At 49.2% G+C, this 27446-nt stretch overlaps 1 protein-coding gene across 19 annotated transcripts in view; it reads right to left on the bottom strand.

The window, feature by feature from the left end:
* Positions 1 to 1619: 1619 nt before the first annotated feature.
* Positions 1620 to 27446, bottom strand: part of PFKFB4 (6-phosphofructo-2-kinase/fructose-2,6-biphosphatase 4) — a 41517-nt gene continuing 15690 nt past the window's right edge. For 5 of the 19 annotated variants that reach the window (XM_086368144.1, XM_086368142.1, XM_086368138.1 and 2 more), the window contains exons 4-14: positions 26142 to 26208; positions 23556 to 23630; positions 23136 to 23192; positions 22382 to 22503; positions 20400 to 20607; positions 19704 to 19850; positions 7224 to 7328; positions 5537 to 5666; positions 5369 to 5431; positions 4198 to 4262; positions 1620 to 3565 (exon numbers count right to left, since the gene is read on the bottom strand). In XM_086368144.1, the coding sequence (XP_086224270.1) occupies positions 3506 to 3565; positions 4198 to 4262; positions 5369 to 5431; positions 5537 to 5666; positions 7224 to 7328; positions 19704 to 19850; positions 20400 to 20607; positions 22382 to 22503; positions 23136 to 23192; positions 23556 to 23630; positions 26142 to 26208 (1099 nt within the window). In that variant the 3' untranslated portion in view covers positions 1620 to 3505. Of the gene's footprint in view, positions 3566 to 4104; positions 4263 to 5368; positions 5667 to 7223; positions 7329 to 19703; positions 19851 to 20399; positions 20608 to 22010; positions 22127 to 22381; positions 22504 to 23135; positions 23193 to 23555; positions 23631 to 26141; positions 26209 to 27446 lie in introns of those variants that run through there. The other 14 variants (XM_086368143.1, XM_086368141.1, XM_086368137.1 and 11 more) reach the window with 7 other exon arrangements.

Genomic DNA, 27446 nt, shown 5'->3' with positions numbered 1-27446 from the left:
GTTGTGTGTGTGGTAGACTAGTGGACCTGAATTAAAATTCTAGTAGTGTTATATTTCATTTCTTCTGTGGTTGCTTTGCTGTTGCAAATCTTCAAAACTTCTTCAAAAAGTGCTAGGAAGGGAATTCCTTGGTGGCCCAGTGGTTAAGACTTCGCCTTCCAACATAGGGGATACAGGTTCGATCCCTGGTCTGAGAGCTAAGATTCCCACATACCTTGCGGCCAAAAGAACCAAAGAATAAAACAAAAGCAATACTGTAACAAATTCAATAAAAACTTCAAAAAAAAAAAAAAAAGTGCTAGGAACCCTTCAAGGAGGTCAGGTATCCACTCCAGGAACTCTATGCCCAGGGACAAGGTGGGGACAGTAACCTCACATATCAGGAAGATGGTCAGAGCTGACATCACTCTGAGCCTAGTTCCCATCACAGCTGTGACACAGGCACCCTCTGCCCTGACACACTAGGAGAGGCACGTGCGGGCACCCAGCCACGCCCAGCTTCATCATGTCCCTGGAGGAACCATGCTGCCAACACCCCAGCCCCGGGGCAGAAGGCATATAAATAAATAAAACAAAAGTCACTCAGTCGTGTCCGGACCCCACTCACGGACTATAGTCCATGGAATTCTCCAGGCCACAATACTGGAGTGGGTAGCCTTTCCCTTCTCCAGGGGATCTTCCCAATCCAGGGATTGAACCCAGGTCTCCCACATTGCAGGTGGAATCTGTACCAGCTGAGCCACAGGGAAGCCTAAGAATACCGGAGTGGGTTAGCCTATCCCTTCTCCAGCGGATATTCCCAACCCAGGAATCAAACTGGAGTGTCCTGCCTTGCAGGCAGATTCTTTACCAACTGAGGTACCAGGGAAGCCCTATCAGGGAAGAAGGTGTATGAAGTCAAACAAAATCCTAAGGCATGGGAGGGAAGGATAAATTAGAAACTTGGTGTTAATATGCACCATATATAAAATAGATAACGAGGACCTGCTGTAGTTCACAGGGAACTCTTCTCAACACTCTGTAATAATCTAAATGGGAAAAGAACATGAAAAGAATGAATATATGCATAAGTGAATCACTATGCTGTACAACTGAAACACATAAATCAACTATACCCCCATAAAAAAAATATTCTTCCCTACTCTGCCCAAAATCTGAAAAAACATGTTTTTTATTGCACAAGGGTGAGAAATTCTGAGGCAGAGGAAAGGGTACCCCTTGTCACCATCTTCCCCAGGCCAGAAGCAACAAAGCATACCAGAGAACCAGCCAACACGCTCCACCCACAGCCTTGTGTACCCCCTCCATCCTCGACCCCTCTCCAAGGATGCCAGTATTAGGGACCCACATTTCTAGGGACCCCAGATCCCCACTATGTCTGTTTCTCACCCAGTGGTGAGGGCCGAGCAACCTGGGTCGGCCCAGAGAAAACTCGGGCCCTGCCCAGGGCTCATTCCAGGGCAGAACAGTTTCTGCTCCTGGGATGGGTTGGCAGTGGGAGCTGGACGAAGGGTCCCACCCAGACTTTCTGGGAGACAGCACAGCATAGGGGTCTGTAAGCTGCTGGAAAGAGTACCTCACCAAGGGAGGCCTGCCCACAAGACACAACATTAGGAGTATTCTTTTTTAAAGTATTTATTGCAGAAAATGTTGGACACAGTGTGACGAGTGGCTGAGTTCCAACAACATCCATTCCAGGACGAGGAGGAAAAACGTCTGCAACAGGACCACATGGACCGTCCCGGCTGTAAGTGGGCAACCGGCCAGGTGGATGCTGCCCAGGCAGAGAGCCAGCTCAAGGTGAGCCCCTGCTGGGATCCCAGACCTCCCTCTGCCCCCTCCCAGTCCTGTGACACATTTGGCCCTGGCGGCCCTCTGAACAGACAGGAGAGGCCTCGCTGGTTTCACCTCAGTGAGCCTGAGGTCCTGGAGAGGTGGTGACATGTAGATGCTCATGCCACTGACCAAAGGGACCCACTATGGGCAACAAGCCAGCATGGCCGGAAGTCACCAAGACTCTCGCGGCCACAGAAGCAAAGGCTGCAGTCCCCGAGTCCCAAAGGCAGCAGCATGGCCCACTGGCCCCAGGTCTAAGGACCCTGGGGCTCCGATGGAACGTCGGGCCACAGCCCTGTCCTGCGCATCTCCCCACCCAGGTTTGGCCAGAGCTGCTGCGGCACTTGAGGCCATCAGCCCAGGCCAGGGTCACGGGATCCTTGGGCCTGACTTCACCCAGAACCACCACCCATGGACAGCAGCACATCCAACTACAAATCCACACACATTCTCACCCAGCCTCACAAGGTGCTGGCTAGTCTGTTCTCCCAGCTACAAAATGGAGCTGGAATCTACTGCCCAGCCCACCTCTCTGGGCCCCAGAGAACTCAGGGGCATGACGGCAGGCTTCCCGAGGTTGTCTTCATCAGGCTCTTTAGTACAAGAATCAAAAGTGATGACGTGGCTGGGAAAATCCTCCCAGGCCAGGGGCTGACTCCAGCTCCTGCCTTTCCCAGGCTTCATCCCCCAGGTGGAAGTCAACGAACCCCAGGACAGGCTTTTCAAATCCTTCACAGCAAACGCAGGTCAGGCCACCGGTGTATACTCGTGTGTGGACACCGGCAGCAGCAGTCGAGGTAGCCGGTGGCACAGCTGGGAGCTGAAGAGGGCAGCCTCTCCCTCGAGCGCTGGGAAGGGGGATGCGTACAAGAGCTCTGTCCTCCTATCTTTCTGTGTTGCTCCAGCTTACGTGTTGCACCATGAGAGCAGTTGGGGCAGGGGTGGCCTTGGCCACCGGCTCCCACAAGTATTCCAGTGTAGGCATCATTGGGAAAGGGTGACTGCCAATGCCCCCCTCCCTCTGTGTTTCTGGGTATCCCCATGTGCAAAAGTGAACACACTGCTTTCCCAAGCATCTGCCAATGCAGACGCAGGGACCCCAGGGTCTAGCCCGGGGAGGGGGCTGCCTGCCGTGCTGGAGGCTCTTCAGCTCCTGGAAGGGTGGGCTGGAGAGGGTTTACTTCTGCTGACTGAGGCAGAAGCAGCTCAGGATTCCCTGAAGATTTTGCCTCTGACTCCAGAAGTAGCTGCAGAGAGGTCAGCAGAACCCTGGCAGGGTCCCCAGGTCCACCCAGGCAGCGCAGCCTCGGTGGCTGAAAACATCACAGCAAGTGCTTTCCATTTCACATTTTTGGGGTTTCATGCTTCACAAGGCCCCCCGGCTGGTGAGAGAGAACAGGAGGAGCAGGTGTGGGAGCCCTCTCACCAGCTGGGGGCAGACGCGGTCAGGCGAGCGATGCTCAGCAGCAGGTCAGACACCACGTATACAGCCCTGTGGCTGCCAACAAGGAAACAGGTGGGCTGGGGCGGGGCTTCTGGGTGCCACCAGCCAATCATGGCTCTGAGGGCGTTTCCTGGGCAGTGACTGTCACACAGACCAGTGGGCCTGGAATGACCGCTGTCCACAGGGATCAACGCCGGCCAGGGGGTCACAGTGGATGAGATACGGTCACTGGTGAGCTGGGACCGTGACGAGGGCTTCCTCTGGAGGCCGAGAGATGTCTACATTCTGCACAAAAATAGACACACAAGAGCACTGACCCTGTGCCAAGAAGAGACAGACACTGCTGTCTGCTCTGCTCATCACTGCAGCTGCTGGACTCACATTCTCACCCTGAGGAGCCCCAGCTGCAGGACTTTCAGCCCAGCCGTCCCTAAGAGCTGGGGGTCAAGAGTCACTTGGCACATGGTGGGTGGACAAAGGTGGGAGGGGGAGGACACCTCCAGTTACCGCTCGCTCCTTGCAGACAGGTCAGTGGTTACCCAGAAAGAGGCCATACCCTCCTCCTGCCTCAGGTCTGGGTCAGGTGGGGAGAAACACCTAGCTGGGGATTATATCCTCATCAGGGGGGCAGGAAGGGGACCAGCTCCTGGGGATGCCCTTCTCCTGGCTGTGTCAGTGGGCAGATGTCAGATATGGGCCCAGCAGCCTGTAGGCATCTCTTGGTCTGCAGTTGGTCTGTCCCTTGAGAGCTGGGGCCCCAGGCCCCCTGCATGTCCTGAAACCACCACTGCCCCCACCGAAACCAACAGAGAACTCAAGCTCACTCAGGAGGCTCACAGCTGGGCCTGGCCGTGGTGCTGGCTGTGTCTGGACCCCCAGGAACATGCCCACCACCCCAGCAGTGACCCCGCTGCTACCTGAGGCCTATCTCGGTGTGTGTTCACGGCTGCCACATTCAGGAATATGGACTCCACTTTACAACCTGCCAAAGGGAAGACACACATCCATTTCCCCTCCTGAAAGGCAGTTAGGCCACAGGTAGAAGTTTCCCCCAGGAGTCAGCTTGGGGTGCTGGGGACCGAACACTGCCTCAGCCTCACCCCAGACCTCCCACCTTAGGCATTTCTGGGGGCCCCCTGGGGAAGGATGAGGCACCTTGTCAGGTCCAAGTCTCCATGCCACTGCCCAGCACAGGCTCAGCGAGGAGCCCAGGCACCAGGCAGGGCCACGCTGAGGACAAGAAGCCTCCTCTGGGGCTGAGGACAGTCCGAGGAGCAACAAGCCGAGCTCAGTGAGGGGTCATTATGCACAGTCCTCAGGGCCCCCAAACAACCATACCCAGCCCTGTTGCACACACGAGGCCAAATCACCATGGTACCAGGCGCTCAGTGCAGAGGGGAACGAGGAGATTAACACACACATAATGACATCGGCTACCACTGAGCTTCGCAAGTATTGCCCTAAGGACCCAACCGTGTATGGGGGTGCCTCTCCCAGTGCTAAAGGGGAAAAAATCGAGACCGAGAAGGTTAGGAAGCCGCCCGAGGCCTCTGCTGGCAGAGCTCAAGGCAGGGGCACATATTCTAAGGTTCAGGTACTGGGTGCCATGGGGCTTTGTCAGGGATTCTAGAAAAATCAGTAGAAAAGCCCTTCCTGTGGGTGGGTGATGGTTAAGGAAAAGATCACCAGGGGGCCACAGAAATCAAAACAAAAAAATTAAAATGCAAACTGGGGTGTTATCCTTCAAAGGAAAAAAAAAAGCAAACTGGATCTTGCCTAGGAAATCCCATGGACAGTGGAGCCTGGTGGGCTCCAGTCCATGGGATCACAAGAGTCAGACAGGACTTAGCGACTAAACAAAAACATGGACTTGGCAGTTTCTGTTATATCTGTGCTGTAAGAATTGAAATAATTAAAAGCAGTATTTGTATTGTATAGAAAACAAAAAGCAAATGGGAAAGGTAGTGGGGTGGCGGCAGGAGCAATGAGCTTCTAATAGAATTTTCAAGGGAGGGGTTTGCAGACAGTCAAGGAACCGCGTAGAGAGCCAGGCTGGCCACCAGGTCAGCATGCGGGAAGCTCCCTTACCGTAAGCCACGGGGGTCAGCTTCAGGACCGTGTGCAGCGGACACTTGAGGTAGGGCAGCTGCTCTGTGGACACAGGCAGGGAGGGCTGGCACCGGGGAGGACCAGGTGACAGTCCCCCGAGATCTCTCACACACACCCCACCTCCCCCGGTGGGGGCCGTGTCCGCACCTGCCGCCTTGTCAAGGAAGTAGGCCAGGAGGCAGCGCATCACAGCCTGGTGGCAGATGACCAGCACGTTCTCTTGCCGCTCCAGCTCCATGATGACAGGCTCGAGTCGCTGGACTAGGTCCTCGTAGGACTGTAAGGGCAAGTGGGAGGCGTCCCTCAGCCCAGCTCTGGGCATAGGCATGGACATGACCTGAGGAGGGGGCTACCTTCTCCCGGAACGCCTCGCCCTTTTGGAAGGTTGGGGAGGACTGGCAGTCTGACAAAGGGATCCCCTCCCCAATCCCAGGGCCCGGTCCCAGTAGGATCAAGAGGGCAGGGCTGGGGTTCATGCTGCATCCAAGGGATCATCTCCCTGCCTACTCTGGGCCGTTCGCTGAACCCTCAGCTGCTGGAATTCACATGCTGGCCGCTGACGACTGGTGGAAAAGACTGCTCCCTGGCGACCCACAGCACACAGATATGTGCTGTGAAGTGCAAAGAATGAGCCTTGGGGGAAGGGGAAAGCAAGCCCCCAAACTTCCCACAGTACAACCTGTCAGAACACCTGAGATCCCAGGAAAGACCCTTACAGCCCCGTACACCTCCCAGGCGCCGTGAGGGAGCCCATGGACCAACCTTGGGGCCTGGCAGGTTCAGAGCTTTACACTAGGAGACCCAGCCCTGGGGCTTCACCCCTCTTTGCACAGAGTGAGCAGTCCTTTCTGGGGGAAAAGAAACAAAGGCCTCAAGCTTGGAGCTGTGTTGGGCTCATGTTTTGATTGGGAATAACACTAACCTGATGTGTGTGGGTGCCCCGGGTTTCTGAGGGAAATCCTAGATTGATTCTTTTGGCAACTAACTTCCCTACCAGTTCCTCCCCCTGCCCCACCCTGCCCTATCCTCTGAGCAGGTAGCTACTCTGTTTCACTTATCTGGGGTGCTTCTAAATTTGGGCTCTGCCTCACAGTATGATGTGAGGAAACACTGATGCTACCCAGAGCTGTCCTGTCCCCAAGGACAGCACAGCCTGGCATTTGGACCAGAGGCTCCTGCATGGGTACACAGATGCGTGTACACCCAGGGGCTCCCGCACGGGGTACACAGATGCGTGTACACCCAGGGGCTCCCGCACGGGTACACAGATGTGTGTACACCCAGGGGCTCCCGCACGGGTACACAGATGCGTGTACACCCAGGGGCTCCCGCACGGGTACACAGATGCGTGTACACACAGAGCTGTGTCTGTGGGAGGTGCTTTTGTTTGGCCACTGCCCCAGGTCACCTCCGAGCAGTGGAAGACACACGGGTCCCAGGGGACGCCGTTTCTACCCAAGACCTGGGCTGAGGCAAGAGCCAGTCTGAGGGGAGGTGACAGGGCAGGTGACTTGTGGTGGCCACGACTCATGTGGGGAAGCGGAATCCCTAGGTCTGGATTCAGGGCTGGGGGTGGTGTCTGGAGCAGCAGTGAGGATGGCGTCAGCCCGTGAAGGGAGAGTAAAGATGGCGGCAGCACTGGCCATCCCCCACCCAAGGAGGGGCCTACAGCCCGGGCCACAGCGGGAAGTGAAGGAGACCACACACACCCAGGTGGCCGACCTCTGAGGCCAGGCCCCTCCTGCTGCCCACGCAGCCACTGCAGAGCCCCTCAGGGCCCTCGGCCACAGGCAGGCAGCAGGTGGCAGGGACTGAGCCCCCAAATCCCACCTACCTCCCCCTTGGGGTACCGGTACCGGTACTTGTCTTGGTCTCGCAGGGCAAACTCCAGTGGATAATGGTCCTGAATCTCCTCGTAGGTCATTTCCTCACAGACGCCCTAGGGAGACACCACAGTCATCACAGTGCCCACTCCAGGCCCGGGGTCGGGAAGGGCGTTTCCTGGGCCACGGGGGCTTCCTGGCCCGGAGGTTAGAACCCAGCTGGGAAGAGTAGGCTCCCTGGGAATACTAAGCAGGGGGCACTCTTGCACTTGGAAATAGCTATCAGGAGTCTTTTCAACCCACCCATCATACATCCAGCCATCCAGTTTATGCCATAAAAATACAGACAGAAATGTTAACTAGGTGTCTTTTCTAAAGAGTCTTTTGTTTTCTGTGCTCGAGAAATGCTACACCAGGAGGGTGGGGCTCAAAAAAAAAAAAAAGAAATGCTACACCAGCGCATGGACTACTGTCAGTTCCGTTCAGTTCAGTCGCTCAGTCACGTCCGACTCTTTGCGACCCCATGAATCGCAGCACGCCAGGCCTCCCTGTCCATCACCAACTCCCAGAGTTCACCCAAACTCTTGTTCCTCGAGTCGGTGATGCCATCCAGCCATCTCATCCTCTGTCGTCCCCTTCTCCTCCTGCCCCCAATCCCTCCCAGCATCAGAGTCTTTTCCAATGAATCAGCTCTTCGCATGACGCGGCCAAAGTACTGGAGTTTCAGCTTTAGCATCAATCCTTCCAAAGAAAACCCAGGACTGATCTCCTTTAGGATGGATTGGTTGGATCTCCTTGCAGAGTCCAAGGGACTCTCAAGAGTCTTCTCCAATACCACAGTTCAAAAGCATCAATTCTTCGGCGCTCAGCTTTCTTCACAGTCCAACTCTCACATCCATACGTGACCACTGGAAAAACCATAGCCTTGACTAGACGGACTACTGTACAATATAAAGTAAGATTTCACTCGCGTCACTCAGGCTGTACACATATGCGCAGCATAGAGGACCTGATACAAATGCCATTTTAAAACAAAACCAAAGAGCCCAGGAAAGTGTGTGGTCTGACTGATGTCAGTCTTCCAAGGCTCAAGCCAAGACCCAGCACACAGGCTATGTCTAGAGAGGAAGCAATTAAACGTCCGTAATAAAAAGCAGGTGTTTTATGGTGTGTGTGTGTGTTTTTCCTAGACAAAGCCTTGGGGCAAAGTTGTCCATAAAAAAGGAAATATAAAGGGGAAAATTTATATCTGTAAATGCCTATATCAAAAAAGAAAGATCTCATATCACTAATCTAAATCTTCCACCTTAAGATCCTGGAAGAATAGGAAACTAAACCCAAAGCAGGCAGGAGAACACAGTACAAATTCAAACAGAAATTCATGAAATAGAAAACAGAGAATAGAGAAAAGCAACAAAATCAAAAGTTAGTTCTTTGAAAAGATAAGAGAAAACTCTTACTAGGATGACAGGAAAAAAGATAGTGCAAATTATTAAACCAGGAATGAAACAGAGATATTATTAAAAAGCTTATAGAGACAAAAAAGATTATAAGGGAATGTTATGAACACTTCTGACTCAACAGACGTGAGTTTGAGCAAACTCTGGGATATAGTGGAGGACAGAGGAGCATGGCATGCTGCAGTCCATGGGGTCACAAAGAGTAGGACATGACTCAGTGACTGAACAACAATAAAATACCAAGAAATAAGAAAACTTAGATCAAATACGAAAATTCTTACAAAGATACAAACTACCCATTGTGAGATGAATGTGTTCTCCCAAAACACACGCTAAAGTCCTAGACCCTGGGAACTGTGAATGTGACCTTATTTGGAAATTGTCTTTGCAGATATAGTCAAGTAGATGAGGTCCAATGACTGGTGTCCTTTTAAGAAGGCCATGTGAAGACACAGGGAGACACACACAGGAAGAAGGCCACATGAGGGGGACAGGGACTACAGTGATGCACCAGTAAGCCGAGGAATGTCAAGGATTGTTGGCAGTTACTAGAAATTTGGTAAAAAGATGGGCACTATTAGGAGGAATTCCCTGGCGGTTCTCGTTGCCGAGGGCCTGGGATCAATCTCTGATCAAGGAACTAAGATCCTGCAAGTCAGGTGCAGCCAAAAGAAATGATCAGGGTGATGGCTCAGAAAGAAATGAAGGACAGTAGAGAAGCCTCTATCGTCCTAGGGAATACATATATCATCGTGAACAGAATGTTGCTAGAAATATGAATGTTTCGGCATTTCCTTGGAGGTTCAGTTGGTTGGACTCTGCTTTAATTGCCATGGCCCGAAAGAGGAACTAAAGAGCCTCTTGATGAAGGTGAAAGAGGAGAGTGAAAAAGCTGACTTAACACTCAACAAGCAAAAAAACAAAGATCATGGCATCTGGTCCCATCACTTCATGGCAAATATATGGGGAAACAATGGAAACAGTGACAGCCTTTATTTTCTTGGGCTCCAAAATCACTACAAATGGTGACTGCAGCCATGAAGTTGAAAGACACTTGCTCCTTGGAAGAAAAGCTATGACAAACCTAGACAATGTATTAAAAAACAGAGACATCACTTTGCTGACAAAAGTCAGTATAGTCAAAGCTGTGGTTTTTCCAGTAGTCCTGTACGGGTGTGAGAGTTGGACCATAAAGGAGGCTGAACATGGAAGCATTGATAATTTGTACTGTGGTACTGGAGAAGATGCTTGAGAATCCCTTGGACTGCAAGGAGATCAAACCAGTCAATCCTAAAGGAAATGAATCCTGAATAGTCATTAGAAGGACGAAAGCAGAAACTAAAGTTCCAATACTTTGGCCACCTGATGTGAACAGCCAACTCGTTAGAACAGATCCTGATGCTGGGAAAGATTGAAGGTAGGATCATTAGAAAAGACCCTGATGCTGGGAAAAATTGAAGGCAGGAGAAGGAGACGACAGAGGATGAGATGGTTGGATGGCATCAGCCATGCAGTGGACATGAGTTTGAGTAAGCTCTAGGAGATGATGAAGGACAGGGAAGCCTGGTGTGCTGCAATCCATGGGGTCACAAAGAGTCAGACATGACTCAGCAACTGAACAACTGAACAACCATGAAGAGATGACTAACAGGTCATAGATATTATCAGTAGACTAGTTTCCAAACTACAGATAAAGAAGGGGATCCAGAGCATCTAAGAAAATAATCAGATTAACTCCAAAGAAAAAAGAAAAATCAAGGCTTCTCTGCAACACCAAGTGTTACAGCCACATTCATGTCCCTGAAAGGTACATATCAGATCTCTCACCTGAGTCAGGGAGCTGTTAGCTGCATGAGAAAGAGAAGTCGGGGCTGGAAACCTCCCAAAACTTCCACCAACCATAACTGATGAAAGCCCACAAAATGGGTTAAAGAACCTATAAAATGGGTCCAAAAAATTGCTTACTCTTTCGAAAGAGTTCATCAACTCTAAAGAGCTAAAACATGGAGAAGGGAATGGCAACCCACTCCAGCATTCTTGCCTGAAGAATCCCATGGACAGAGGAGTCTGGCAGGCTATGGTCCACAGGGACACAAAGAGTCAGACACGACTGAAGCGACAGCCCACATGCACTAAAAACAATTAAAAAAAAAAAAAGAAGACCTAAAACACATTAAAAAAAAAAAAACCATGATGCTAAACTCTGCCCAATTACAGTAATGAAGGAAAAAAAAGCAGATGGAAACAAACAGAAATAATACATTCTCATAATTCCCAATAGAATCAAGAATTGTTTTCCTGTTACTAATTTTGATAAGTATATTTTAGTTATTCCTTTATTTATAAGAATTCTACTTAAGAATGTCTTTGAAAAGCTGTAGGTAATGAACATTGGAATAATAAAAGCCATTGCTTGCCTTCCAAATCACAGAAAAGATGGTGTTTATACAGAGGGAAAAAATGAAATGAGAAATTTGCAAGCTATTGGGTAAAAAAATGGACAAAGACAGCAACTGTAATAATAAATATAAATGGGTTTAGATCCCTAAATGAAAAAAGTTATCAGGTCAAAAAATAAACCAAAGATATGGCCCTTCCATCTAAAGAAATGACAGAAAGAGGTTAAAAATAAAAAGGAGTGGGGCTTCCCTGGTGGTTCAGTGGTAAAGAATCCGCCTGCCAATGCAGGAGACACAAGTTCGATTTCTGATCTGAGACAATCACACATGCCGCAGGGCAACCAAGCTACCAGCAACTGAGGCACCACAGCTACTGAGCCTGTGCTCCAGAGCCTGGGAACCATCACTACTGGGGCACGTGCTGCAACCACTGCAGTCTGTGCACCCCAGAGCCTGTGCTCAGCAACGAGAAGCCACCGAGATGAGAAGCTCGAGGACTGCAACACAGAGGAACCCCACTCACTACAGTCTCCTGCACTGCAGGCAGATCCTTTACCGACTGAGCTACAAGGGAAGCCCAGAGAAAGCTGGCACAGCAACAAAGACACAGCACAGCCAAAACTAAAATAAATAGATTTTTAAAAAATAATAAAAGGAAGTAAGTATAGCCAAAATATATGGATGCAAAGCAAGGATGGCAAATTTAAACCAAAATGAGATAGCATCGCATACTCATCAGAACTGTCTGTCAAAAAAAACCCAGAAAAATAACAAGTGTTGGCACAGATGCGGAGAAATCAGAACCCTTGTGCACTGATGGTAGGAATCTATAAAGGTGGAGTTGCTGTGGAAAAAAATACAGCAGTTCCTCAACAAAATAAAAATAGAATTACCATATGATCCAGTAATTCCACTTTTACGTATGTAGCAAAAAGAAATGAAAGCAGTGTCTCAAAGGGATATTTACACACCCATGTTCTTAGAAGCCCTATTCACAATAGCAAAAAGGTGGAAACAACCCCAATGTTCATAGATAAAATGAGTGGATACGCAAAATGTGGTATACACATACAGCGGAACCATATTCAAACTTAAGAATGGGATCCTGACATTTGCTACAACGTGGATTAACCTTGAGGACACGATGATAAGTGAAAGAAGTCAATCACAAAAAGACAAATACTATCTGATTCCACTTATGTGATACACTTAGAGACAGAAAAATCATACAGACAGAATCAAAGAGACAGAAAAGGGAATGGTAGTTGTTAGAGGCTGCTGCTGCTGCTGCTAAGTCACTTCAGTCGTGTCCGACTCTGTGCGACCCCATAGACGTCAGCCCACCAGGCTCCCCCGTACCTGGGATTCTCCAGGAAAGAATACTGGAGTGGGTTGCCATTTCCTTCTCCAATGCGTGAAAGTGAAAAGTGAAAGTGAAGTCACTCAGCCGTGTCTGACTCTTAGTGACCCGGTGGACTGCAGCCTACCAGGCTCCTCCATCCATGGGATTCTCCAGGCAAGAGTACTGGAGGCTGAGTGGGCAGGAAAAATGGGAGCTATTGCTTAATGGGTACAGAGTTTCCATTTTTCAAGGTGAAGAGTTCTAGAGGGACTTTCTTGGTGGTCCAGTGGCTGGGACTCTGTGCTCCCAATGCAGGGGGCCTGGGTTCAAGCCCTGGTCAGAGAACTAAATCCCAAATGCCACAACTAAAGATTCCACATGCTGCAACTGAGAACTGGTACAGCCAAATTAAATAAAAATAAAATAAATATATACTTTTTAAAGTTCTGGAGATGGACAGTGGTGATGATTGAATATTATGAATGTACTTAATACCACTGCACTGTGTGTTTAAAAATGGTGATTGGGACTTTCCAGGTTGTCCAGTGGTTAAGACTTCCACGGCATGGGGCACAGGTCTGATCCCTGGTCAGGGAACTAAGATTTGGCATGCCACATGGCACAACCAAAAAAAAAAATTTTAAAGGTGGTTAAGATGATAAGTTTTATGTTATTTGTATTTTACAAAAAAAAAATATGGAAAAAGAACGTCGGAACGATAATATTCAAATTGGTCAAAGTATAAATCCATGCAAAAAGTATTTTATAGTAGACAGTAACTATCCACAATCAAGGCTGAGCCACAATGGAGTAACTGCTACCACATTTGCTCTGGGTCCAACATGAACAATTCAAAAAAAATGAAAACGGACAAAATCATGCAACAACTGTTTGTAGACTTGAGACAACAGGCAGAGCAGGGCTGTGATCCTCCAGAAGGGCCACAAGGAGCCTTCGACTGCTGCAACTTACTGCACAGGCACTTCTGGATTGCAGAGCAGAACACCACAAGGAAAGAAATAGAAGACACACAAAAAAGAACAAAATAAAGACAGAAGTACAGACAAGGGAACCTGAAGACACAGCCATAGAAAGTGCCCAAGCGGAAGTTCAGAAAGAACAAAAGACTGAGAAACAATGAACAGAAGCGCGACGACCTGTGCAATCATCCCCGAGGTTGTCTAAACTATACCAAGTGGTCTAACATACACGTTGTTGGAGTCCAGAGTAGGAGACAGGGTGGCAGACATGATGGCTCAATTTTTTTTTCAAAGTTCATATTTAGAAACCCAGAAATCCAAGAATCTCAATGAATTCCAGCAGGATAAACATGAAGTAAAACATACCAAAGCATATCATAATCCAATTACTTAAAATCAATAATAAACAGAAAATAGAGTAAAAGAAGATACATTGTATACAAAACAAAGATGAGAATGACAGCAAACTTCCTGCCAGATACACCCGTGACCCAAAAGACAATGGAACAGCATTTTTAAACGCTCAAACAGAAGGAAGGCTCTGCTGATTCCTCTCATTTGCCACTCCGCATCTTTTGACTTTTCTACCTGCTCTCTGCCCCAGGAGACTGACCTCTGTGGACACATCGACAAGGCTCCCGTGGCCACTAATTTCTTTTTGGGCTAGGCCACGGGGAATGTTGGTAGGAGGTCACAGGATGGAGGAGAGACAGGCTGAGATGTTTTTTCTGACTCCCTCTTATAGAAGTTGCTTTCAGCAGTCTAGGCCCTCACCCAAGGTCCATCCTACCAGGCTGCCCTCTCCTCACTGCTCCCTGCCCCCAGGATGCTGTATCTTCTCTCTCTTCTACCCAAGGGAAGCAATGGTCCCTATTGTTTCAAGGCTTCTATATCTTCCCCATTATCATTGCAAAATGGTATATATATAAATCTTTTCATAAATATATAAATATTTTATAAATCTTCCCTGAATTAACCTAATTAGAGTGGCCATCTGCTTCTCTTTATGTCCCACAAATTCTTAAGTCATGAATTTAAATTACTTTATAATAAAACATCAAAATATATACAGAAGAAAAGGTAAAATAAAACTGTTGAAAATGCAAGAAAAATCAGCAAAATTATAATGAGTATATTTAACAACTATTGATTTATGATGATCAAATAGACCAAAAAAAGACAGAAAATGTGAATGATATAATGAAAGAAGCTGAAATTAATACACCCATGCATGCATCTCTTAGCCATAAATGTTAATAACACAAAGCTAATCTTGTTTCAACTAAACTTATACTTGTTTCCTTCTCTCTAGCCAATTCTGAAGAAATAGTTTTGAAAGAAATTACTTTCAAGAAAATGCCAGACATGATTCCATTTCTTCTGGAATACTTCAATTTAAGACTCTAAAAGTTAGAAAGCTTCATTATCTCTCTTTCACACACACACACACACACATGCACACACCCTGTTATTCTTCCGTATAATTGGATAATGGACATTTTTTGGATACTGTATCCAACTAACAGGCAACAGACCGTCCTTTCAAATGAGATATTTATAAAAATTTACCATATTCTAGACCATAAAGAAAGCCTCTAAAAGTTCCCAAAGGCTGAATTACAGGTCACCTCCTTGGATTGCAACATAGTAAAGTCAACCATGGGGATTCCCAGGCGGTCCACAGTGAGGACCTCACACTTTCACTGCACAGGGCCCGCTTCACTCCCCCTGGTCAGGGAACTAATATCCTGCAAGCAGTGCGGCATGGCCAAATAAATACATAAATTAACCAGAAAATCACCTTAAATGCGTTCATTTTTGAAGAAGAAAGGATGACAATAAACACGTCAGTCAATAAACTTTAGAAGGAAAGTAAGGAAAATGAAAATAATATAAAAGCAAAATATAAATGAACTAAAAAATAGAAAAAGAATAGAACTGATACAATGTGAGATCTGGTTCTTTGGAAATAAAAATTTCAATACGTGACTAATCTCTGACACACCTAATTAAGAATCAAAACTGCGCAATATCAAAGGACGGGAACAGCGGTAATAACACCTGACACTGAGATGACTCCACCATCAGGTTCTAACATATAACTTACTCTGATGAACAAATAACGTTTGAATAAAATAAACTCTCCAGATGATTCAGGGATGGAGAGATAAACAGGAAATGATAAAACAGCCACTACAGCTATACCTTGGAGATACTCTGGGTGTGGTTCCAGATCTCTGCAATCAAGTGAGTCACGAGAATTTTTTGCTTTCCCAACGTACATAAAAGTTACATTTACATTATACACTGTTAAGTGTGCAATAGTATTATGTTACAACGTACATACCCTAACTAAAAAATAAGTTATCTCCAAAAAAAAAAATTGCTAAGTATCACCCAAGACTTCAGCAAGTCCTAGTACAAACATCAGAGATCACTGGTCACAAATCACCATAACAAATGTAATAATAATAATGAAGAGCGTGAAATACTAAAGCGAACAAATGCTTTTGGAAAAATGGAGCCAATAGACTTGCTGGATACAGGTTGCCATCAACCTTCAATTTGTAAAAAGCAGTCTCTGCAAAGTGCAATAAAGCAAAGTACAATATACTGAGGCCTTGCCTGTACTGTAAAAGCTTGATGGTGGATACAAGGAGGTGGGGACACGACGTGCCCTAAGATGACTCCCAGTGAGTCAAGCTCTTATTTAATTCCCTTCTCTGGAGTAGAAATACTGGAGGAATCAGGGACTGGCTTCTACCTTTTTTTTTTTGACCATGCTGCACAGCTTGCAGGATCTTAGTTCCCTCACCAGGGACTGAACCCATGTCCCCTTGCAGTGAAAGCTGGCAGTCCTACGCACTGGACCACCATGGGGCTGTCCCTTTTAACAGCCCAGCGTCAGCCTCCCTGGCCTGGCACCCCACAGGAATGCTGGGCCTGTGGCCTCTCCCATCTCACAATGCCACGGATGCCCCCGTTCCCGTCCCCCATCTTCTCCAGCAGGGATGGATTCCGTGGCATGTGGCTTCATCACCTTCCTCCCTACTCCTCACCTTCTCTGGCCCACATGCTTCCATCTCAGCCACACGGACACAATGGAACCAGCTCGCGTGCTGAATGAACGTTCTGCCTTTTCCACAACTGCTGGGGGCTGGAGGACCACCCCCAGGACACAGGCAAGGGCACCACAGAAACTCTCCAGACCAGCCAACTCGCCCCCTTGGCTAACTCCCCTGGGAAACTTCTTCCTTTCACTCCTGAGTGAAACCTGCATGAGGTTCTGAGACAGGACTCTGACCACCTGCATCCCTCTCCGTCCCTGATATCCTGGAAACTGGGCCTCTGCTGATAGCTTACGGTGACTGACGCTGGATTCCTGATCTTCGAGGAAAAAGATTTAGCTTTGGGACCACGTACCAAGCTTGATCCTTCAAAAGCTTTTGTGTAGCAGAGTTTTATTAAAGTAAGAAAAGGAACTGAGAAAGCTTCTGACATAGACTCAGAAGGGGGACGAAGAATGCCCCCCTCGCTAGTGTTAGCAAGGGAGTTATATACTTTTTAAATTAGTTATTACAATAAAGCAAAAGAATGTCTCAAGATTAAAAAATTTTACCAGACCCACTCCCACAATTTACATTTTAGGATAACAGGATTAGGATTTAACAATAGAAAGATCCTACCAGACCCACTCCCATAATATACATTCTAAGATATCAGGATTAGTCAGAAGATTTTCAGGAAGGAGAAACTGTCCTCAAACAGAATACAGTAAACTGAGTTGTGTAATCATCAGTTTCCCGCTTAAAGAAAAAAAAAATGTTTTATGTGACTAAGACTAAAGAATGTAGAGAAAAAAAAAAAGCTTGTCCTTTCCTCCTCCTTGAGAACCCCAGATCCCTCTCTCCTCGGGGACCCCGGACTTCTTATCAACCTGCCTAGGCATTGACTCGCTCACTGCCGTCTCTCAGGGCCTCCTGTCCTCATTCTCTCCCTTTCTACCAGCCTCTCATCATCAGCTTACACACAGCCAAGTATCCCTTGACTCTGAGCCTCTTGCCTCCCTCCCACTCATTTTCCCATCCAGTCCCATTGGGCAACAGCCCACTAGGCTCATGCCAAGACTCCCAGTGGTCTTGTTATGACATCCCAATGGTCAGCTTGGAGATTGGCCTCATTGCCCTTTCCTATGGAATCTCACCCTACTGACCATGGCCTCCTCCTCTCTACCTTGACTCCCATGACCCTCATCGGGCTGGTTTGCCTTCCACCTCACTGGACACCTATCCATAGCTTCCTCCACAGCCCCTTACACACCAAGGCTCCCTTGGGCTCTGTCCTGGGTCCCACTTCACCTCCCTCAGCCACCTGATCCATTACACAGTCTCAAGCACCATGTCTGCGGCGGATATACCCAAGCCCCACCTCTCCTTAGAGATCAGGTTGCCTCCTGGGTATCTGCCATGGAACATCTCCCAAGAACATACCACCTTCCTCTCATGCCTACCTATTTGCCTACCTATTTACCGACACCTGCGAAGTGGTGAATGAAGTAGACACAGTTCGTGCCCTCAGGTGAGCGCCTCACCTTCCCTGCCCCAGGACCCTTCCCAGTGGCTGGAAATCTGGAGCCATCCTGGATGTGTTTTTCCTTTTTACATCCCTGGTGGGGTATCATCAGCCTCCATCTCTTCACCTGGATCTAGATCCCTGGCATCTGGCCCAGTTCCTTGCATAGTGTGTGTGTGTGCTAATTCACTTCAGTCATGTCTAACTCTTTGCGACCGCATGGACTGTAGCCTGCCAGGCTCCTCTGTCTACAGGATTCTCCAGGAAAGACTACTGGAGTGGGTTGCCATGCCCTCCTCCAGGGCATCTTCCCGACTCAGGTATTGAACTCGCGTCTCTTAATTCTCCTTCACTGGCAGGCAGGTTCTTTACCACTAGCACCGCCTGGGAGACCCTAGCATAGCATAGGCTCACATAAATATGTGATAAATAAATGAATAAAAACACCCCCCACTCCTCTACTCCTCTTTCACTGCCACCACCCAAATTCCAGATTCATCACCTAATCAGGACACATCAAGCACCTCTCACTAGTCTCCCTCCTCCAGCTTTTCCTCTCACCTCATCCCAGCAACACAATTCTATCCAGTGGGGTGATCTCTGTAAAAGTCAAATTCGATCTTAGAGACTTCCACATCAGGCAATGGTAGACTAGCTTGTTTTAGACTAACCCTCCCCTTGAGAGCGACTGGAAAAGCCAAACAGAAACAAACAAATACATCTGCTTGATATCATCACAAAGCCATGAGGCAAAGAAGACCTGAGGGGCCTTCCCCGGTGGCCCAGTGGTTGGGAATCCGTCGTGCAATGCAGGGGGACACCAGATGGATCCCTGGTCCGGAAAGATCCCACACGCTCCAGAGCAACTAAGCCTGTGCACCACAACTGCTGAAGCCTGAGCGCCCTGGAACCTGTGATCCTCAAGAAGACAAGCAAATGCAATGAGATGCCTGAGCACTAGCTAGGGAAGAGCCCCCGCTCTCCACAAACAGAAAACCCAGAAGCCCAACGAAGACCCAGTGCAGACAAAAATACGAAGATAAAAAAGGAAATATAGTTTAAAAAAAAAAAAAGAAAGAAAATCACTTGTCTAAAAAAAAGACGTGAGAGGTCAAAATCCTGAAGTGAAGGGAAGCCCGAAGAGATGAAGCTGGTTCATGGCATCATTTTTCCCTTGGAGGTTTTGTTGACTTGAAAGTGAAGTTCAAGGGATGAGAAGCCAGCTGACAGGCAAAATGGTGAAGGTGTAAACTTCCAGTTATAAGACACATAAGTCCTGGGATGCAGTGTGCAGCATGGTGGCTACAGTCAACAATATGTATCATATATTTGAAAACTGCTAAGAGAGTATGTGGGAGAAGGCAATGGCACCCCACTCCAGTACTCTTGCCTGGAAAATCCCATGGATGGGGAAGCCTGGTAGGCTGCAGTCCATGGGGTTGCAAGAGAGTATGTCTTGAAAGTTCTCATCACCAGAAAAAGAAAGTTTGTAACTCTGTGGTGATGGATGTTAAGTGAACTTACTGTGACACTTACTTCACAACATATGCACACATCACATCTTCACCATGCACCTCTAGATAAGTATATGCAAAAGCAGGGAAGAAGGGCGGGATGAATCAGAACCATAATCAATGATGACATGTTAAACAAAAAATTCCTTCTGACCCTCAATGTCATCACCCTGGGCGAACGCAGCTGTGCCACCTGGGAAGGGGAGGGAAGAGACGTCAATTACCGCATCAATCTCGTTGAGAACTTTCCACTGCTCGTAAGGCACACCCAGGGCCTCGGCCGTCTGGATTGTCCTCTTCATCTGGCTTGTCCAGACCTTTAGGTCCTTGATGTTCTGATCCCTGATGAACTGGGCTAGACTCTTGGCAAACTGAAACACACCAGAAGCAAATTCAGATGGACAGGTTCTGGGATGCCCTCAAAGAGTCCATGGGGCCCAGCCTCAGAGAAAACCGGTATGGTAAAAAATAAATAAATAAACAAAACACATGACCCCTACTCCCACAAGTACGGTCCTTGTGCATTCTTCCCAGACCCTGAAGGTAGTTCCAGCTGAGGCTCATCAGGTCCCCTGCCAGTGCTGGCCCCTCAAACCACATGCCTAGGCTGGACTGTCTTCCCAGCAAGGCTTCGATTTTTTCCCTGGACTATGGCAGAGGATCACCCATACTGCGGGCACTCAGCTCACTCCCACAGTGGCATGCCAGTCCAGGGAAGGCACTCAGCTGGCGACAGGTATTATGGAAGCCAGAGATCCAGGCATCTGCCTGGTGAACTTTCCTATGTAATGGGAACATTTCAGACTGGATTGCACATTAGCTGGAGTCCCTCACCAACACATGCGCACGCACGCAGGCGCGCACACACACACACACACACACACACACACACACACACACACACGAGTGCGAGCACTGACCTCCCTGCCCCGGGGGGACAGCCCTGGGTCCCCGCCGATCCGGCCCTTGAGGTTGAGCTCGCTCTCCCCATGCCGGCAGAGGTAGATGGAGCGGGGTGTCACGTGGATGTTCATGAGGTAATATACAATGCGGCTCTGGATGTGGTCAGCCACGCGGTTCACGACATAGCTCTGCCCCACGTCCATGATCTTGATGTAGGACAGATCCCTTTCCAGAGAAGGCAGGGAGAGGTGAGTGAGACCCAGGTCCTCCAGGGTATGCCCTGCCCGCTCCAGAGCCTTTCCCCTCTGACCCCGCCAGGCTTGAGACCACAACACGCTGGACCGTCAGCTGGTGTGCGAGCGACAGGGGTGCGGTGGAAGCCACATGACACACGTGACATACAGACAAACCGGGTGAGAGGTGCCCCACGCTCAGCATGCTCACAAGAGGCGACAGCCCAAGAGAGGGGTCGGTCCTACCACATCCGGACTTTCACTGCTGCTCTACGTCCCCGGGCCCCTGTTGCCTACCTCTGAGCTCTCAAGGCACTGTCTGCAGGGTGAGCAGGAGACAGTTTTTTCCACGATTGACCTGATGGTAGTAGCTGGCAAACACACCTCCCTTCCAGTCTTCCAGGTCAGCCATCCATGGGCCTGACCTGGCCTTTCCTTCCCCCAGTAACCCTCCCCCTAGAATCCAGCCCATGTCATCTGTGTGTGCCCAGCGCCCGTGCCATCCCATGCCAGCCAGCAGGTAGATGAGACAAGTAGCACAGGAGGATGGTACTAAGGCCCAGCTCCGCCACACTCCCTGCTTTGGACCATGCAGCCCTGCAGCGTGGACAACATGGCCACAAGGAACAACGCTGTGCTGGGGAGACCAGCAGAACCACAGAGGCGGGGCAGCAGCACCGAAACAGTGCCAGGCTCTCCAAGAAGATGCACAGCCAGTCCAAGGACTGTCCGGCAGACACCCCACACACCATCTCTCCAACAGTCGCTTGACTTCCTTGGTGTGTAATTAAAGATTCATACATAATTACAAGTGACCCAAGCACAAGTTCATATTCCAGCCTTTTTATTTAATGCTACATAACGTATGGCAAAAGGAAAAGGAGCGACAGAGGATGAGATGGTTAGATGGCATCAGTGACTCAGTGGACATGAACTTGAGCAAACTCCGGGAGATAGTGAAGGACAGGGAAGCCTGGTGTGCTGCAGTCCATGGGGTGGCAAAGAGTCGGAAAGGGCTTAGCGACTGAACAACAAGAACATAACATACACTTTTCCATGTCTCTTTGGCACGATTTATAAGGGCTGTGTAATACTTTATTCAGTTATTAACTTAATCACTTAGGTGTTAATTACTTAAGTGTTATTCACTTCACCACCACCCCCACTTCTGCTATAAGGAGTTGTTGGCAAACTATGGCCAGTTAGTCAAACTCAGCCTGGTTTTGCAAATCAAGTTTTACTGGGACACAGTCACGCCCATTTCTTTACATGTTCCTTTAGTACTAGATGTCAGAGTTAGAGACTGTATGCCCCCAAAGCCTAAAATATCTACCATCTGAGCCTTTACAGAAAGAGCCTGCCGATGGCTGGCTGCTGTCCCCATTCAGAACTCACTCCTATGAAGCACTGGCCACTGTCAGCTCTTCGTGGGTAGGACCTGGGCACCCTGTTCTCCTTCTCAAAACACAGACCCACACCGCAAGAAGAGCATGTACTGTTTGCAAATGCCTCTGTACAGAAAACAGGCTTGATTTTATGATGGCATAGTAGAAAATTCTGACTTTCAGAGCTCCAGATAAAGCAACTGCAGTTCTATGAGTCACCTCTGGGCCGCGACCTCCACCCCGAGGAGAGAAACAAAGGGCAGAGCATCTCTGCCTGCTGGGGTGGGCCCTCAGCCACCACCTCGGGGAGCCACGGAAGGCAGCCAGTGGACCAGACCCAGCCCCCACCACAGCCGAGGACACAGGGCCGCCCTGGCTCACCGGTCCAGGTCCTCGTCCAGCGTCTCGTACGAGTTCTCATAGCACTCAATGCGCCTCATGAAGTCCTCTGCGGCCTCGTCGCTATCACGGTTGATGTAGTCAGGGCTGCCCAGTTTTACTTGCTGCCGGAGCCAGGCACAGAGGATGCATCAGCTCCAGAGGCCAGGCAGGGGGTACCAAGGGCAACGCTGGGCAGGGGCCAGGGGAGGAGGCTGGAGGCCAGCTCCAGGGGGCTGGTCCCATTAGGAAGAGGCCAGCGGCTCCCTGGGCCAAGCTCCCACACCAGTGCTAAGAGAGCATTACTGGGCATCCTGAGATTGCAGTCCCTTGTTTTGGTGGTACAGGGGGAGGTGAAACCAGAGGGATAAGGGGCCCTGAAGCCCCTCCCCACCTGAACTATCTCCCCAGACACTGATGTTCATTTCTCAAATAAAAAGGGAATATGGGTGAGGGGTCAAATCTCCTCCCCCTAGGGGCTGAAGCTCATCTCCTACCATCCAGGGTAGGACGAAGGGGAAGGAGAGGGAGGGGAAGAGAGGGGAAGAAGAAGGAATGCACAGCTCTCCAGACGAGTGGTACTCAGGGATCCAGGACCACCCAGCCCAGAGATCTACTGCCTCCCCACCGCCCACCCCCTCCAACCGAGCTAAGGTTGGCCCAGCCATCAGCCGAACCTGCAGAGGGACCTCACTGTCACAGGCCGTCTCGGGTGTATTCCTGTCCCCCGCAAGGTCAAATGCACCACACCACTCACCACAATGTTGGCAGCTATGACCTCAGGATCCACACAGATGGACTCGACAAAAAAGGTCTGCAGCAAAGACCAGGGCGGGCAGGAGGGCAGGAACCAGAGATGCATTTAAGATCCTGGGCCTGGCTCCCTGGAGCCCCCTACCCACTGAGGGCCATACTGATCAGCCAGGGCCTTGAGGCCCTCCTTCAGGGGAGAGGGCCTGGACAAGGGGCATGGAACCCCCAGCAGGTGCCACCCCATCCAGGACTCGCCCACCAGGAACCCCACTTCCCCAGAAAGAAATCCAGGTGGAGAGAAAAGCATTATTGCAAATCTACTCAGGAGCCCACCTGCCTGCACATATCAGGAGGCCAACAAACGGGCCCCAGGGGGCCTGAAGGTGCCACAGCCCAACCGAGGAGGTAAGCCGGGGGGCCTCACCTTGTAGCCGTTCTGCTCCCCAAAATTAAAGATGGTGGCTCTCCGTTCTCGGGTGGTATTTGTTGCATCAAAAACCTAGAATCAAATTGGGGTTAACTCAGCCTGTGGCCCTGGAAAAGGTGGGAGGCAACTGACAGCTAGAGCACAGGGGTGGATTTCTCACTGAGACCAGCTGATGCCTGGCCATCCACCTGGCCAGTACCCTTCAGACCTGCAATGGCTGGGCTGGTCCTCCAGTTCCTCGGCAAGTGCCTCAAGGAAGCTAGAAGGAGCAAGTGCCCATGCTCACAGCTGGAGAGCAGGCACTCAGCTCATGTCTGACCAAGACTTCCAGTGAAACTAGCTAAACCTGGAGAACTAAACCCACATTTATTTCCACTCCATCCTGAGACCCCCAATAAGATGGGAACAGGACAGGAGATGGGCGATGTCACCATAATTTTTTTCTTTAAGACAGACATTTGGTGAGTGGCTCAGAGAAAGCAAACACAAGCCCTTACCAACCAGAGCACACCTGTTTTGCAGACCTGGGATAGTCAGGAACTGGGCACAGGCATCTCGGCAAAAGGGGACAAGGGTGTAGAGGAAAGGGAAGGACTGGCTCCACTGGAAGTGCAAGTGGAGCCCCAGGACCCCTCCCTGCCTCCTCCAGGCAGGTTCTGAACTGCCTGGGGCCTGCCCAGAATCCTCAGGTGCAGCCTACCCAAGCGGATTTTAGAGCACCACTTTTTATAAAGGGATTTATCATTAGACCAAGGTCACTGAATGGTCCAGCCAAACCTCTAACATGGAAAATGAAGACTTGGGAATTCCTTGGTGGTCTACTGATTAGGACCCCATGCTTCCACTGAAGGGGGCACAAATTCAATCCCTGGTCAGGGAAGTAAGACCCCACAAGCTGTATGGTGCAGACAAAAAAAAAAAGAGGAAGACTAAATCAAACACCATAAAAGGAACTTTAAGAAATGAGGACAGGGCATAGCATAGAAGGAAATGTCAAAAACCTACAATTATTGTCTAAAGAGACGTGACATGCCATATAGTAAGCACAAAACAAGAACAGGCTTCGAAAAAATTGGAACGCTCAGAAAATAAGACATTTTAAATTTGGAAATTGTACCATAAAAGTATAAAACTTCAGCCAAACACTTCTCAAATAATGTTACGGAAGTCTCCCTGAAAGTGGAACAAAAGAGACAAAGGGAGAGTAAGGGGGAAAAAACACAAAGTTAGGGATTAGGTCTAACATACAGCCACCAGGAGTTCTAGAAAAAGCATCTCAGAAAGTGGGAGAGGAGGGAGGGCTTGACGGTGAGACAGTGGTGGGGGTAGCTTAACAAAGTAAAATATATGACAGTTTCTCTGACCTGCTGGAGAAGAGTTTCCTGATGAAAACCCCCAGCCCAAAGACCCGGCATTGTGGAGAAGACCACCGTAAGACGCATCAGTCTGAAGACCCTAAAAGCTTCTCCAGAGAAAGGGCCTGAGAAGCCCCCAGCTCCTCCAGGAGATAAAATCTTTTCTTTTTTAATCTTAACTTTTTTTTTTTGGCTGTACTGCTCGGTTTGTGGGATCTTAGTTCCCCGACCATGGATCAAACCAGAGTCTTAACCAGAGGGTGAAGAGTCTTAACTACTGGATCACCAGAGAATTCCCTAGGAAATACAACCTTTAAGGAGGATCAACAAATCAGAATGAAAACAGACTTTCCCACAGCCATAATACAATGGAGCAATGTCATGAAAAATTTAGAGGAAGTGTTCTTTCCACCTAGAATTCTATACCCGCCCATCAAAGGTGAGGATTTAAAACAAACAAACAAAAAAAAGATATTTCTGGACATGTAAGGTCTCACAAAATGTACTTCCCAAGTACCTTTCTGAGAAAGCTACTTGTTTGTACTCCAACAAAACAAGTCAGTAAATCAAGTAAAAGGAAGACATGGGGTCTAAGAGCCAGACATTCAACTCAGGAGGGAAGAGAAGGAAATTCCCGGGGTGACGGCTATGCCACAGACCTAGGGGGCAGCTGATCTAGATGGAGCTGGGGACAGAGCTCCACGCTGCATGCCTTCAAGAGGAAGAAGGAAGGAAAAATGGCCACGATGTTTGACAGCAGAGGGTTGGGGTGGGGCCCTTTCCTGAAGACACCCTTGCTCAGCTTTGTGCACCTTACTGGAGGGGCCAACACATAGATGGAATTCCCTTACCCAGCATTCAGTTGATTTCGGAATGGTCACCAAATGCTGGGCAGGATGCTCTCCACACCGGGAGAAATCGCATTTGCTAAAGACTCGAGTAACATGACATGCCTAACCTGTGGGGTAGCCAACCCTGTGAGTATTCACAGGGAAGTCCTGCAGGGTCAAACACAACCACAAGCCCAGAGGGAAGTTCTTGGCCCCATCCAGCCTCTGGCTTCCTACTGCAGAGCAGCTTCAGGCTTCCTCCTGGGGGGGCTGGCACCCAGGGATGTCTAGGGCCACACGTCCCCTGCCTTTCCCTCCAGATGCCTGGTAAGTAAAGGGCTAGAAGTAGGTGGGCTCCCGCATGTCACTGCCAGATGCTGCCAGCGTGTTATACTCACCGCCACGTGTCCCCCCTCCTCACTAAGGAACCGCCGAACGTCTCGGAGGGCTGTCAGCGCGCACTGCCTTCAGAAAAGAACACACCGTTCAGCCAAGAACCTGCTGGCTGCTGCAGGACAGTAGGTCAGGGACATATGCTGTGCCAACCAGGAGAGGGGACGGCCCCTGGGGCTCCTTCTCTCTTCTCAAGGTTCCTCTTTCCTCGGGAAGACCGCCAGTATTTGGTAACCCTGCTCCTGTAGGTGGAAGGCTATGTGCTCCTGGCCATCAGGAATACTTTTTTTAGTATACATATTTATTTATTTTTGGCTGTGCTGGCTCTTTGCTACTGCTCAGGCTTTTCTCTAGTTGTGGCAATCAGAGGCTACTCTCTTGCTGCGGAGCACAGGCTAAATAGCCGTGGTGCACGAGCTTAGTTTCTCCGTGGCATGTGGAGTCTTCTCAGACCAGGGATCAAACCTGGGTCCCGTGCATTAGAAGATGGATTCTTAGCCACTGGACCACCAGCGACGTCCAGGAACACTTTTTGAAATATCATGTTTCAGTACTTTTTTCTTTTATCTCATCAGATAGAAATCCAGGCTGCCATTTTGCCATTTTCAGGACTTCTCAGAGTCCTACATTTCTCCTGATTATCAACATAAGCACTTTGAAAACCAGATACTTCCTTGTGTGTGTGTTGGGTGGGGAAGCTGGCAGTGGGAGAACAGAGACAGTATCGGCAGCCTCCAGCTTAAAAGGCAGGATTAAGCTTCAGGTTCAATTTTCTTTCCTAGAAGAGAAATGTGGACCAAGGAGACCACCTGCTGTATCACCAAACAAAGGATGTTGCAGGCGCTAAGGCTCAGCCACTGCAGCCACCCCCAAATGTGCACCCTGAGGGGGATTCAGGAAGGAAAAGAACAGGACACTGGACCCAGATAGCTGAAATGCATATCAAAAGGAGGACTTCAATGAGCCCAGGCTCTTAGCTCTTTCCATTCAAAGAAAAGCTCTAGGTTCCTTAACTTGAGATGTCTGTGTTCTTTAACAGACTCTCTTGATGTTTGGGCTACCTGGTTTTTGTCCCCCAAACTCCTATATGTCCTGGAACCTTCCTTAACTTCTGCGAGCAGTCCCTCAGAGCTATTTGAGAGGCTATCTTACAGGCTTAAGTTCTCTGGCTATGCTGTGCAGCCTGTGAGATTTACTTCCCCGACCAGGGACTGAACCTGGGCCCTTGGCAGTGAGAGCACAGAGTCCTGATCACTGGACTGCCAGGGAATTCCCAAGTCCTCAGTGTTGCTCACCAAATAAAACATAAC

Source organism: Bos grunniens, chromosome 22 (assembly GCF_055505025.1).
Source record: "Bos grunniens cultivar Pamir isolate PY7600 chromosome 22, Bosgru_T2T1.0, whole genome shotgun sequence".
Classification (NCBI taxonomy): Eukaryota; Metazoa; Chordata; class Mammalia; order Artiodactyla; family Bovidae; genus Bos; species Bos grunniens.
This window is presented reverse-complemented; position numbering and strand designations above follow the sequence as displayed.